This window comes from Orycteropus afer, unplaced genomic scaffold, assembly GCF_000298275.1.
Source record: "Orycteropus afer afer isolate SDZICR_OR568_19922 unplaced genomic scaffold, OryAfe1.0 scaffold00500, whole genome shotgun sequence".
In the NCBI taxonomy this organism is placed as follows: Eukaryota; Metazoa; Chordata; class Mammalia; order Tubulidentata; family Orycteropodidae; genus Orycteropus; species Orycteropus afer.
In genome coordinates this window covers 1486335-1501404 of record NW_006922087.1, presented here as the reverse complement: position 1 = coordinate 1501404, position 15070 = coordinate 1486335, and the positions used below count along the sequence as shown (strand labels likewise).

At 39.5% G+C, this 15070-nt stretch overlaps 1 protein-coding gene across 1 annotated transcript in view; it reads left to right on the top strand.

Annotated features, from left to right (window-relative positions):
- Window positions 1-13806: 13806 nt before the first annotated feature.
- The window catches only part of RRBP1 (ribosome binding protein 1), a 50442-nt gene continuing 49178 nt past the window's right edge, over window positions 13807-15070 (top strand). Inside the window, exon 1 of the mRNA XM_042782894.1 lies at window positions 13807-15065. Coding sequence (XP_042638828.1) covers window positions 13807-15065 — 1259 coding nt within the window. The remainder of the gene's footprint in view (window positions 15066-15070) is intronic.

The following is a 15070-nucleotide window of genomic DNA, read 5'->3' as shown; positions in this document are numbered from 1 at the left end:
CAGTTGCAGCAGTATATTGACAGAGAACTTCCAGAAATGCAAGCTGGATTCAGAAGAGGACATGGAACGAGGGATAGTATCACGTCAGAGGGATCTTAGCTGAAAGCACGGAATTCCAGAAAGATGTTTACCTGTGTTTTATTGACTATGCGAAAGCATTTGATTGTGTGGCTCATAACAGATTACAGATAACATTGAGAAGAATGGGAATTCCAAAACACTTAATTGTGCTCATGAGGAACCTGTACGTAAAGTAGGCTGGCATTCAAACAGAACAAGGGAATACTACATGATTTAAAATCAGGAAGGGAGTGTGTCAGAGTTGTATCCTTTCACCATACTTACTCAATCTGTATGCTGAGCAAATAATCTAAGAAGCTGGTTTATATGAAGAAGCATGGCATCAGGATTGGAGGAAAACTCATTAACAACCTGTGATATGCAGACGATACAGCTTTGCTTGCTGAAAGTGAAGATGACTTGGAGCACTTACTGATGAAGATTAAAGACTACGGTCTGCAGTATGGATTACGTCTCAACATAAAGAAAATGAAAATCCTCACAACTGGACCGGTAAGCAACATTATGATAAATGGAGAGAAGATTGATGTCGAAGATTTCATATTATTTGGTTCCATGGTCAACACCAGTGGAAGCAGTAGTCAAGAAATCAGATGATGTATTGCACTGGGCAGATCTACACAAGACCTCTTTAATGTGCTGAAGAGCAAAGATGTCTTTTTGAAGACTAAGGTGTGTCTAACCCAAGCCATGGTATTGTCAGTTGCTTCATATGCATGTGAAAGCTGGACAATGAGTAAGGAAGACCAAAGCAAAGTTGATGCTTTTGAGTTATGGTGTTGGCAAAGAATATTGAAAGTACCGTGGACTGCTGGAACAATGAACAAATCTGTCCTGGAATAAGTGCAGCGGGAATGCTCCTAGGAAGTGAGATGGCCAGACTTTGTCTCATTGACTTTGGTCATGTCAGAATGGACGATTCCTTGAAGAAGGATATCATACTTGGTAAAGTGGAGGGTCGGCAAAAAAGGGGAAGACCATCAACGATATGGATTGACATAGTGGCTGTAATGATGGGCTCAGGTATAAGAAAGATTGTGAAGCTGGCCCAGGACCAGGCAGTGTGTCATTCTGTTGTACATAGGGTCGCTATGAGTCAGAACCAACTCGATGGCACCTAACAATGCCACCAACAAAAGAAGTGTAAAAGAATAATAATAATAATATTTCAGGAGACTAAAAAAGGATAGAATTAAATACATGTGAAAACAACTACATCTGAGTTAGGATGATGAAATTAGTGGAGGAGGGTAAAATCTTTTCTTTAACTTTTAACTTTGTAAACTCTGCATGTAATGTTTTTTTAAAGGTAATTTCTAAAGAATAAAAACAGTGTGACTTCCCTAATAATCCAAACTAAATCCAATGCCTTTGAGTCAATACAACTTTTAGTGACTTTATAGCATAGAATAGAACTGTTCCATAGGGTTTCCAAAGCACTAATCTTTATGGAAGCAGAGTGCCACATCTTTCTTCCTGCAAAGCAGCTGGTGGGTTTGAACCAACAACTTTTTGGTTAGCAACCAAACACTTTAACTATTGTGCCACCCTGTTCCTCCCTAATAGTAGACAGGGAAACATTGGAATGATTTAAAAACAATCCGAAAAGAGGTTAAGAAAGAAGATCAAAAAAAAAATCCAAGACAGATAGGAAAATGGCACAAAATACGATTTCAGATTTGAACCCAAATATATCAGCATTCATATTAAATATAAATTGAATATACTGGTTAAAACATAAAGGTATCATAACTGGATTTTAAAAATTTGTGTCTGGTGTTTACAAGAGCAGGTTGAAAATGAAAAATTACATATACTAAATACAGTATGTAAAGAAAACTGGCATGGTTATATTAACATTCTGTAATATAGACTTTGTGGCAAAAAAAAAGGCATTGTATAGCGAGAAGGCTCACTTCAGAATAATAAAAGTTCAATTCAGCTGGAAAATATGACAATTTTAATTTTCTATTAATATGTTGTTTATTATTATGTGCTATTAAGTCAGTCCTGACTCACAGCAACTGTATATATGACAGTAGAACTGCGCCATCTTTCTTCACAGAGTGGCTGGTGGGTGGAAGGGGGTCTCAAAAAAATTGACAACTATGATAAATAGTCCAATCTATAATTACAGTAGAATTTTAACATATCTCTCTCAGTAACTGACAGCTAAGCAGATAAAAATCAATAAGGATTACAACTTTTGAACAAAACAATTAAAAATGTGGTCTACATGTGACCATGTGTAAATAAAACACTTCAGCCCACCAATAAATAAATGTTCTTTTCAAGCACTTAGGGAAATTTTTCAAAGATTGGCCATATCCTAGGCCTTAGTTTCAACAAATATTAAGCAATTGAAATAACATAGAGCAAGTTGTCTGACCACATTTAATTAAACTAGAAGTATGATAAAAAGATAAGTAGAAAATCTTGTATTTGGAAATACAAAAAATAATGGAAAATAATGGCAACAATTTTATAAATTCTGACAACATAAATACATTTCTCCAAAGAAAGAGAGAATGATGAAATAATCTCCACTAATTTTGATGCCAACCAGCCTTGTTAGGAAATCTGACAAGGATCATGGGAGAAAAGAAAATCATTGCTCTCATACCGGAAAATATAAACCAAACTAGCGTTATAAAAAAGTGGCTAAATTGTATTTATTATAGGAATGCAAACTTGGTTTAACATTAAAAGATAAATTTATTTTCATCTTACATGCTAACAAATTACAGAAGGCTAATGTGATTGATTAGGAGCTCTGGTAGCATAGTGCCTAAGGCATTTGACTGCTAACCAGAAGGCTGACGTTTTAAACCCACCCGCCATTCCTCGGAAGGAAGGTTGAGCAGTCTACTTCTGTAGTGATACCGCCTCGGAAACCCAAGGAGGGGTCGCTATGAGTCAGGTTTGACTCAGTGACACATAACAACAACGTGATTGATTACATTAATTACAGAAAAAGTATTGGCGAAAACTCAATGTCTGTTCACGCAGACTAGGGATAAAAGCACCACTCGTCTGTCAGTTTGCCCTAGGGCAGTGGCTTACATGTTACTGTGATGTTGGAAGCTATACCACTGGTGTTTCATATATCAGCAGGGTCAGTCATGGTAGACAGGTTTCAGCAGAGCTTCCAGACTAAGACTAGAAAGAACAATGTTGTGTTCTACATCTGAATAAAATTGAGCACTGAAAACCTTATGAATAGCAGTGGAATATTGTCTGATATAGTGGCAGAAGATGAGCCCTCAGGGTGGAAGGCACTCCAGGTAGGACTGGGAAAGAGCTTCCTCCTGAAAGTAGAGCCCACCTTAATGACATGGATGGAGTAAAGCTTTCAGGCCCTTCATTTGCTGATGTGGCACAACTCAGAATGAGAGGAACCAGCTGGAAATACACATTAATAATCAGAACATGAAATGTACAAAGTATAAATCTAGGAAAATTGGAACTTGGAAAAAATGAAATGAAATACATAAAGAGTGATATATTAGGAATTGGTGGTCTAAAGCGGACTGGTATTGGCTATTTTGAATTGGACAATCACGTTATCTGTTATGTTGGGAATGACAAAATGAAGAGGAATGGCATCACATTTGTCATCAAAAAGCACGTTTCAAGATACCACTTGTGATCAGTACTCTTCTATGGAATCTTTGTTCAAATTGTTCGGTAATGGTAGTTGTGCACTATCCAGTTCTGGTATCCTAGCAAAGGAGGCAATTGTTCATAGAGGCACTTAGCTACACATTCTGTATCTTCCTCCTATTTCTTATTCTCCTTCCTCTGTTGCTCCAGGCGAGTAGAGACCAATTGTTATGCCTTGGATGGCTGCTCTATTGAAAACATCTTGAAGCTTTCTCTTTGAGATTGGGAAAGCAGGACACCCTGCTGTCATTCCTTCTCTTCAGCACTGTGTTGGAGGTCCTACCCTGTGCCAAAAAGCAAGAAAAATGAAACAGATACGAAGAGTGGAGAAAAAGGAACAAAACTGTCACTCATATGTGATACGATTATATATGTAGAAAATTCAGAACCATCTACAGATGTGTTACTAGAATTATTACACATTTGGCAAGGTTTCTGGAAAAAAATCGCCCTACAGAACTTAAAAGATAATAGCACAAAAATTATGAGAGACCAAGAAATAACTCCAAAAATGTGTACAACTCTAAGGCATGTATTAGTTTCCTTTATCAGAGCTACCTTTGTTTTTCTCTTTAGAGTTTGTCCTTATAGGGCAGCCATGTAATCTAGTCAGTACTATCCTGGTGTGGTAGTTAGGAACCCATTTATTCAGTAAACACTCAATGAGTACTTGTTATTGTGCTAAGGTTTGATTGGACACAGTGCTGAAGGATTCTCTTCTGTGCTGACATGTCTTAATTGTTCATATCCTGATTTTGAGAAGTCGAGATTCTTGATTCCTACCTTCTAGACATCTTGTCTTCTTTAATAAGGTAAAGACTATAGGCTTCTTGTAAGCTCTCAGATTATGTAGGTCTACTTAACTGTCTTGTTTTCCAAAGACATTTATTTTGGAGAAACACAAAAACATGTCAGTTCTTTACTTTTTTTCCCTCAGGCATAGAAATTGAATCTGAAGTGCCTGTTGAATAAGCAAAGGCTTATAATAGAATACATTTTATTTTTAGGATCTCAGTCTTTTGAAATGAGTAGCGTTGTTTCTTTAAAGTGGCAAGTCACTATATTTCTATTATCTTATAACATGAAATCACTACACCTTTTCTTTGTTTCTCTGGATAAAATAATCAGAGGTTACATTTAAATGCTAAGATTAGATGATCTAAGAACTGTTTTCTCCCAATGCTTAAAAAATGTTAGATAACATTAATAAACATTTTTTAAAAAGCATAACTGAGTTTACAAGGTAATAAAAAAGATGACCAGAAGGCTAGGGTGTGAGGGGAATGAATGCAAGTAAATTGACCCTGAGTATAGGTGGGATGTTGTCAGCCAAAGTCATCTTTGTCAGCTTTGGACTTATCTAAGATGTAGGGATAAGGAGCCTTAGTGGTACAGTGGTTAAAGTGCTTGGCTCCTAACCAAAGATCTGCAGGAGAAAGAAGTAGCAGTGTGCTTCTGAGAGATTACAACCTTGGAAACCCTGTGGGGCAGCTTCCTGTACGGTTGCTATTAGTCAGAATGGAGCCTCCCCTCACACTCTTCAAACGTGAGCCCTTGAAGGACTACAATTTCAATGAAAGGATAGACCAGAAAAAATATCTGCCCAGTGCCACTGGAAGATGGCATGTGAGAGGTTATCTCTTTTGTACTGAAGCCAGAGAGGAAAAGTCTCTCCTGATAATTGGTAACAGGAGGCCATGCCCATTCTAAAACTTGGATACTGATTTCCCTGAATACTTAGTGGAAGCAAGGATAAAACAGCTCTTTAGAGGCAAATCCACAAGTCAGCTTATACAGGTTATAGAGCTGATTATAGAGCTGGTTAGATTCAGTTGAGGAGAGAATTAGTGAAGTGAAATGTATGTCTGAGGAGTTTTTCCAAATGGTAGCACAAAGAGATTAGTCCAATTAGGAATTCTGCTATGAAAAAATAGGGCTGAGACAGTTTTCAAAGAGCTGATGACAAAAGGTTTTCCAGAAACACTGCTTCTCAAATCCAGAAGGTACAATGAGCCTGAATAAGGTAAATTAAAAATAAATACATAACTAAAAATACTTTGTTGAATACTTAGAACCCCAAAGATGAATATTAGAGGCAGTCAGAGATTTTAAAAGGGTGTTACAAAGAAAAGGAGCCCTGGTGGTACAGAGGCTAAGTGCTTGGTTGCTAACTGAAAGGTTGAAAGTTAGAACCCACCAGCCACTCCATGGGAGAAAACTGTGACTGTCTGCTTGTATAAAGATTTACAGCCTTGGAAGCTCTATGGGACAGTTCTACTCTGTCTAGTAGGGTTGCTATGAGTCAGAATCAATGGCAGTGAATTTTTTTGCCTTTATAAAGGAACAACAGATTGGCTGACAGTGTGTTTCTAAACAGCAGCAACAAAAACTAGGATACAAAAAAACAATAATTTCAAAGCATTGATAGAGTATCTGTCCAGGATGAGGTTTATGCCTTTCTTCCCAGTCACTCTCCTCACTGGAATTCTATACTCAAATCCATCAATGAAGAATGAGAGTGAAATAAAATTTTTTAATGGCTTTAAAGACTGAGAAAGTTTATCAAGGTCAGATCCTTGCTCGAAGAACTAGTCGAGGATGTACATTAAGAAGAAGATTCAGAATGAAGGAATGAGATGCAAGAAGCAGTGATGAGCAAATAAATTGGTGAACAAATTTAAACAAGTAAGCATCACGTTTCTGGAACAAAATAGCAGCTAGTCCAAGGGTGTGGGGTGGTGGGAGAAGGGAGTCGCTCCATGTAGAAATGAGTAGCATATATTTTGATAATGGAGTGCTGGAGTCAAGGTCCTCTGTGGTTCTTCTGTTGGGGAGGTGACTATTGGTAAAATTTAGGTCAAGTGTGTATGTTAGAAATGTAAGTGTAAAACTCACTTTAATCACATATATATATATTAAAAGGTGTTTGTTTTTAGGTGCTGTTGAGTCACTTTTCCCCATGTGACAGAATAGAATAGCCCCATAGAGAGCTTTCTAGTCTGTAATGTTTACGGGAGCAAATCACCAAGTCTTTCTCCCATGGAGTGGCTGGGTGGGTTCAAACTGCCAGGCTTCAGTTACCAGCCAGGTACTTAACCATTGAGCCACCTGGGCTCCTTTTAAAATGGGTTCTCACTATAAGAGGAGTCCCAGTAGTTGCCAACCAAAAGCTTGGAACCCACCAGCTGCTTCACGGGAGAATGTTGTGGCAATCTGCATCCGTAAAGGTTACAGCCTTGGAAGGCAATTCTACTCTGCCTTACACAGAGGCACTATGAGTCAGACTTTGACTCAGCGGCAGTGGGTTTGGAGGGTGGTTGTTTTTTTTCCCCAGTTACTCACTAAAAAAAAGTAGAAATAGAGTGTGTAACTTACAAACCATAGAGGAAAAAGGGTGACTGAATAAAACTTGAATGAGCCAATAGAATGAAGAAAGAAGAGGACTGTAAGCAAAAAAAAAAAAAAAAAAGATGTAAATAGGAAACACAAAATTAAGACTGTATGTGAATCCAGTTATGTAGGAAATCATAATAAATGTAGCTGGACTAACCTTACCAGGTAAAAAGACAAATTGCCACACTATCTTACTTAAAATAAAATCCAGTCATAGACTATTTTTAAGAGCTACATTTAAAATATAAGAACACAAAAAAGTTGAAAGTAAAAAATAGAAAATATTCCAGGCCGGTATTAGTAACCCCAAGGAAAGTTGATGTAATTTTATTAATAATTAGAGAAACTAGACTTTAATGCAAAAAGCATATATTAGGGATAAAGAGGGTCACTACATAATGAGGGGTATGGTGGGACAAATAATTCACTAAGAAGATGTCACAATTTTGATCTTACGCTTACCCAGTGATCTCTAAATAATGCAAAAATTGACTGATGCGAAGGAGAAATTGCTAAGTACACAATCATAGTGGGAGATTTTAGAGCTCTTATTAATAGCTCTTAGAGGAAACAGGCAGAAAATTAGTAATGTTCTATAGATTATTAAGCTAAAACTAAGACTACACATAGAATGCTGTACTATATAGAGAACATGTGTATTTATAAAAATTGATCACCATGTAGTAAAATTCACCAAATATCATAATCTACATCAGTGGTTTCAAACTGTAGGCCTAACTGTTTAGTGGGCCTCAAAGTCAATTTAGATAGTTGCAGAAAAACTTCTTAAAATTTTCTGGTGGCATAGGAAAATGCCAGTATTTTAGACATACTAGACTAAGTTGTTGTTCTGGAAAGTTTTCTTCTGTATATGTATGTGTCCTATATCACATAGAAATTTGTTTTTCTAGATCATGGTTAAAAGTCTGAAAACTTTGATCTTGTTCTCGGAGGACAGTGCAATTAAATTAGGGATGATCAGTGATAGCAATTCAACTCCCTCCATATGGTAGGGAACCTAAAGACACTCCTAGATCATGGGTCAAAAAGAAATTATGTAAGAACTAGAAAATAATTACGACTGAACAGTAGTGAAAATACTGGGTACCACAGCTTATAGAGTGAAGCTACAGCCATACTTAGAGGGAAATTTATTTCCTTAAATATTTGCTGGAAAAGGAAGGACTGAAAATTAATAAATGTCCATTTTAAGAAGTTGAAAGTAAACCATTGGAGGTTGGAGGAAGAAGTAATAAAAATATTGATTGGATCACAAACCCAAAAACTGGTTCTAAAACCATCATTGAAATTCAGTCAGTTGAAAATCAGTCCACTACCCCTTTCCTTCCAAGAAATGATCCTGAAACACCAGGTTCTGATAGTTTTTACAAATTCTTCCAAACCTGCAAAGAACAGATAATCCCAATTTTACACACACTGTTCCACAAAACAGGAAGAAAGGGATGATCCTTAGTTTATTTTATGAGACTAGAATAGCTTTAGTACCAAGACCAGATATGAACAGTCTGAGAATGACCTTTACTTTTCCTCATTTAGGAACATTCACAAATCCAACACAGACACACACAAAAAATGTGAATGAATTAAATCTGGTGATGTATTAAAAAAGAAAAGAACTGGGATCAAGACTCCCCCCCTCCACACACACACACACACACACACACAGAAGGAAGACTGGGCAATCTACTTCTGTAAAGATTTACGGAAGCCCAAAGGGGATCACTGAGTTGGAATTGACTCGATGGCAGTGCATTTGGTTTTGGTTTTGGTGGGATCAAGAAATGATTTTACCATAGAAACCATGTGTGGTGATATTACAATATATATTATTGTAATTCATAGACTAGGAAGAAAGGTCTGGTGATCAACTTCCAAAAATCAACCAATGAAAGCCCTATAGATCACAGCAGTCATGCATGGGATTGCCATGAACCAGGGCCAACTAGGCACATTATCAGATTAAAGGAGAAAATGTCAATTGATAAAACATTTGCTAAGAATCAGTTACCAGTTACTTGGAGTGGAGGGGGGAAGGTGACTAGGAATAGAAAATATTTCCTGAGAAAAGATTTGAGAAATCTAAGAAAAGATTTCTGCCAAAAATCTACACTCAAAATGTCTAATAGTGAAACATGGAAGAATTTCATGAAAATTAAGGAATGAGGCAAGGAAGCTTCTCCCACTAATCTCTGGTCAACAGTGTGTCTGAGTTCTCAACCACCAGCTCTGTAGGCAAGAAAAAGAAATCAGAATGAATGCAGTTTAGAAAGCAAGAAGCAGTACTCTTTTTTTTTTTTTCACAGATAATTTTTGACAAAATCCAAGAGATTACAAACTCCTGGATTTAACAAGAATTTAGTATAATAACTGGATAAATGATACATATACAAAAGTAATTTTGCTTATAAACTTTGTTTATAACTGGAGAATAGAAAAAGTAATTTATAGAAGATCCTGTTTTCTAATGCATTTAAAATTAGTAATAATCTTAACATAAAGATTTTTTTTTAATGGAGAAAGGAAACTATCTGAAGGTTATAATAGAACAATTGAATAAGCAGGGCTATTCTACACCATGCTTAGTGACAAGATACCATATTTTGCAAATGTCAGTTCTCCTGATGTTAATCTATAAATTAGTGTGAGTGAAAATTTGAATAGAATTTATTTGGGTAGATGCACAGGCCAACAATATGTTTATCACAGAGGGCATAGATAAATATAGTAATAGAACAAAGTATAGAGTCCAGAAACTGATAGATACATCTTTTAAATTTGATATTACAGAGATAACTGTAAGTCTTTGGGGGAAAGAATAGACTGGTCAGGAAATGGTGCTGGGTAAATAAACTGATGGGGAAAGTTCTAACGCTATTTTCTGTCATATACAAAAATGCATTCCAGGTGATTAAAAACCTAACTCTGTAGAGCATTGCAGTGTCTCCCACCCCTGCACACTCCTACCGCACAGCCTCTCTGAGTGAATGCAGTGGTACAGTTGGTTAGTGGTGAGACCAGGCCCCTGGCTTGCTGGTGTGTGTGTTTTCACAGAAACTACCACATTCCCATTGCCAAAGTGGACTGAACTGTCTTGATTGGGCCACAAGAGTTAAAAAATGTATTCCATGTCCAAAGAGGATGGTGTTTCCATTTATTTTTGTTCCCTGAGTTCTTAACCCTCTAAGAACACATGAGCAAGCCATTCTCTTGACTCAGAACACTTCACCTCAGAATACTAGGGTTGAACCTGTAAGTGGTCCCTCAAGCTCAGGGAACCTTCTGCGTCCTCCTCTTTGTGGGTCTTCATGTAATTTTTTTTTTTAACACCCTAAGCATACACTATCATAAAGGTAGTAAGTAATAATAAGTAAATTACATGTTTCATACACGTTTCTGGAATTTACATGGAATCATCTTCATGATCAGGCTGTACGAGGTGTAGATAGGCCTACATCTGGCCTAATTTTTTGCCCACTCGGACATGGGGAAAAACCCAAGGGAGATAGTGATGAAGTCGTTTTCTCATGACAGGAATATCAGAAGATCAGCTCTTGAAGGAGTATTGGAGAGGCACACTGGGTTTATCTTTCCTCCATGTAAGGGTCTTGTCTCCTACACGGGGGTTTATGCTTTACTGAGGCTGCTTCTGCAGAGCAGCAGAAGGCTGTTTTTCACTTAGATTTCTTTGCTGTTGGGTGATCTTGTCTTATCCTTAAATGTTAACACTAGAGCTTTTCATTTTCCTGTGAAAGATGTCTTTTAAAAAATTCTAACTCAGGAATTAGTGGTGGCTTTTGTTTGTTTGTTTGTTTTTTAAGCAACTTGCTTTGTAAAACTTGGGAGACAACATTTGTGCTGCCATAAAACATACATTTGTATGCATGGCAGAGGGAAAAATCTTCTCCCAAGTTTGCTTTTCTCCATGATGTGCTCCCAACAGAGAAAATATTTTTATATCACGTATTTGACCAACTTGGCTGAGATTAAAGGCTGGTTTTCTAACCTGGATTTTCTGCCCAAGTTTAAAAGCTGTAAACCGTGAGGGAAAACAGGTCTCTGCAGTCCTCAGATGGATAGGCTGCACACGGTAGGTGGTTGCTCACTCCGTGTGGGTCTCAAGCACATAATTGTCAGGGAGCGTTGGCCAGGATGATCCAGCAGGCCTCTGCCATTAGTCTACCTCTGGAGACAGGGAATGTTCTAAAGGATTTTTGTCATGATTAGAGCTGGGCATAGTAGTTATAATGTAGTCTTTGTACCTGAATGTGTACCCCTTGGCAAAGTTCTAAGAGGTCCTTGAGATGACCTGGAGTTTCCGTTGGTGGATTTCCACAAGGAATGGGAGTTGACCATAGAACATTCTGAGCCTTTTTGTCCCTGCCCTTTCTCTCAAGTTGATCAAGGTACAGATTTTCTTTTTCAATTGCTAGTTTGTGCCTGCGTTCCTGGTAAGGTTAATTTGTAACACCGTCTCTTGATTATCATATGAGGGAGCCCTTGCTATGAATCACAGCTGTCAATACCCATGGCCAGAGGTCCGAATCCATTTGAAAACAAATGCTACCTTGCCTAGGATTACGCAGCCTTTATGAGCTCACTTCAGATTTCATTTGTAGAGGTTATAACCACAATGAAAAACTTGATGTGGTCCTGCTACACCGAGGGTGATAGTCTGAGGGAGAAATAAACATTACAGCTAGAGCTGATAGAGCTGTCAATGTGGAGAGCAAGTGGTGTGTTCTTTTAATGAGTGTATGAAACTCTCTTGTAAGGGTTTTTAGTAGAAAGGGATAGCAAAATTTTGTGTCTGTTTTGTGATGAGGGTGATTTTCTTAGACCATAATGCCTAGGCATTTAAAATTCTTTCCAATACCCTAATGTCAGAGTTTGGATTTCGTTATTATTATTTAGAAATGTCCATTATATTTCTCTCCCTGCACTCTGGTAGCGTAGTGTCTAAGGCACTTGACTACCAACCAGAAGGCTGGCGGTTCAAACCCACCAGCCACTCCTCAGAAAGAAGGTTGGGCAATCTACTTCTGTAGTGATACCGCCTCAGAAACGCAAGGAAGGGTTGCTGTGAGTCAGGTCTGACTCGATGGCACTTAACAACACCACCACTCCAACTGGAAAAGTAATCTCAGTATTTAAGCCACTAACAAGCACAGACCTGACCTACCATAAACAGCATCTCAAGACCTTGGAGAGTAATGCTGGAGAAAACTCATTCTTCTCTCTCTCCTTCAAGCACCCCTTATCTGTCCCTTCCTGCACTTCTCTTTTGTTCACTCGTTCCATCCCCAATTTTTTTTTTTTTTTTTTTTTTTAGGGAGGCTAGGCTCTGCTTTTCACTCTTTTCTATTTTAGGGGACTGGGAATATAATAATAGCATCAAAACTAGTTAACAAAAACTGATTGTATCCAAATAAATAAACAGGCACCTCTTGGTGCTCTCCCTGAAGTTCAGCATAACTTGGGTCGTCAGCCGCAGAGGTGTGGACCCAGCTGTGTATGATCCTTCAGACTTTGATCCACAGGCATTGAGAATGGGGAGATCATCCTCTTGGTTCAGAGTGTGTCACCAGACATGAGGGTCTTTCTCTGCTATGTGATTCCAAATGTGGAATCTGTCATTTGGTGGACTTTCCGAGACTGGTTCTCCTGTTTCCCAGTATGCAGATTGCAGCTTCTAAAACTCCTTATGAGTTATCACTGGCAAAAGGCCATCCTTCCTCACCAAATTCTTCATCACTTTTCAGGATCATTAATGGAAAGGTTTTTATCTGTGTTTATCTGGTGGCATAGTGCCTAAAGCATTTGACTGCTAACCAGAAGGCTGGCAGATCGAACCCATCAGCCACTCCTCAGAAGGAAGGTTGGGCAATCTACTTCCATAGAGATAACACCTCAGAAACCCAAGGAGGGATCGATATGAGTCGGATCTGACTCAACAGCAGTGAGTTTGGTTGTTTGGTTTTATCAGCACTGGGGGAAAGGGAGGCAACAGAGCAGACATGGCACACTGGGTACTTGTCAAAATGCTCATGGCTGAAAACCTGCAGACAGGTTGTTGGTTCACATGGTATTTTTTAAATCAGTCAAGTTCACATTGAATGGGGGCAGAAAAGAGTTCTGGCCTAACATGGAAAATCAAAAGATCCATTGGCATGCTCACGTTTCATCAGCAGTCAGCTATGGCTGAATGACACCTGCTCCTTAATTCAGGTGGGATGTTTCTGCTCCCATCCCCATCACTTCCCATTGTCCTACACCTGGTATGCCCTTTTAGTCATGTGTGGTGGAGAAATCTTGAATTGGGATCCTGATCTCTGAGTCTGCTGGGTATTACACATTCCAGTGAGCATGTTGTGTCCTCTTTACTCTTAACTTTGAGTCCCCCAACATTAATAGGGACTTCCCATATCTTGCATAAAAATTGCTCACTTCTAAAGAAGGACAGGCAATAATGTGTGACATCAGAGATTACCTGTGTTTGTTTCTTCTCTGGATTTATTACTGTGAAGAAAGAGTTAGTGAAACCTTAAGTTTGGTGGTAGGGGTAGGACTGGAAACAGCCCAATGCCCACATTCCCACACAAGATTAATCTCTGTGTATGTGTTTGGCAGGTGTAAGGAAAACAAACCAGGATGGATATTTACGACACTCAAACCTTGGGGGTTGTGGTCTTTGGCGGATTCATGGTTGTCTCTGCTATCGGCATCTTCCTAGTGTCAACCTTCTCCATGAAGGAGACATCATATGAGGAAGCCCTAGCGAATCAGCGCAAAGAAATGGCGAAAACTCACCACCTGAAAGTGGAGAAGAAAAAGAAGGAGAAAACAGTGGAGAAGAAAGGAAAGACCAAGAAAAAGGAAGAGAAACCCAACGGGAAGATACCTGAGCATGAGCCAGCACCCAACATGACCATCCTACTCAAAGAAACAATGCGGGCCTCTCCCGTAGCAGTGGCACCAACCCCAGTCCAGCCCCACGTGGTCATTGCCCCAGTAGCTGCAATACCAGCCATGCCCCAAGAGAAGCTGGCCTCCTGTCCTAAAGACAAAAAGAAGAAGGAGAAAAAAGTGGCAAAGGTGGAACCAGCAGTCAGTCCTATAGTGAATTCCATCCAAGTTCTCACCTCAAAAGCTGCTATCTTGGAAGCTGCTCCCAAGGAGGTGCCTATGGTGGCTGTGCCTCCTGTGGGCGCCAAGACCAGTGCCCCAGTCAGTGGTACAGTTCAAGGCAAAAAGGCAGAAGGAACCCAGAACCAGAGCAAAAAGGGGGAGGGAACCCAGAACCAGGGCAAAAAGGGGGAAGGAACCCCCAATCAAGGCAAAAAGAGTGAAGGGACCCAGAATCAGGGCAAAAAAGTGGAGGGGACCCCCAATCAGGGCAAAAAGACAGAAGGAACCCCCAACCAGGGCAGAAAGGCAGAGGGAACCCCCAGCCAGGGCAAAAAGGCAGAGGGACCTCCCAGCCAGGGCAAAAAGATGGAAGGAACCCAGAACCAGGGTAAGAAGACGGAAGGAACCCCCAACCAAGGCAAGAAGACGGAAGGAACAGCCAACCAAGGCAGAAAGGCAGAGGGAACCCAGAATCAGGGCAAAAAGGCAGAGGGGGCCCAGAATCAGGGCAAAAAAGTAGAGGGGCCCCTCAATCAAGGCAAAAAAGTGGAAGGGGCCCAGAACCAGGGCAAAAAAGCAGAAAGTGCTCAAAATCAGGGCAAAAAAGTAGAAGGGACCCCTAACCAGGGCAAAAAGGCAGAGGGGACCCAGAACCAGAGCAAAAAGGCAGAAGGGGCCCAGAACCAGGGAAAAAAGGCAGAGGGGGCCCAGAACCAGGGAAAAAAGGTGGAGGGGGCCCAGAACCAGGGAAAAAAGGCAGAGGGGGCCCAGAACCAGGGAAAAAAGG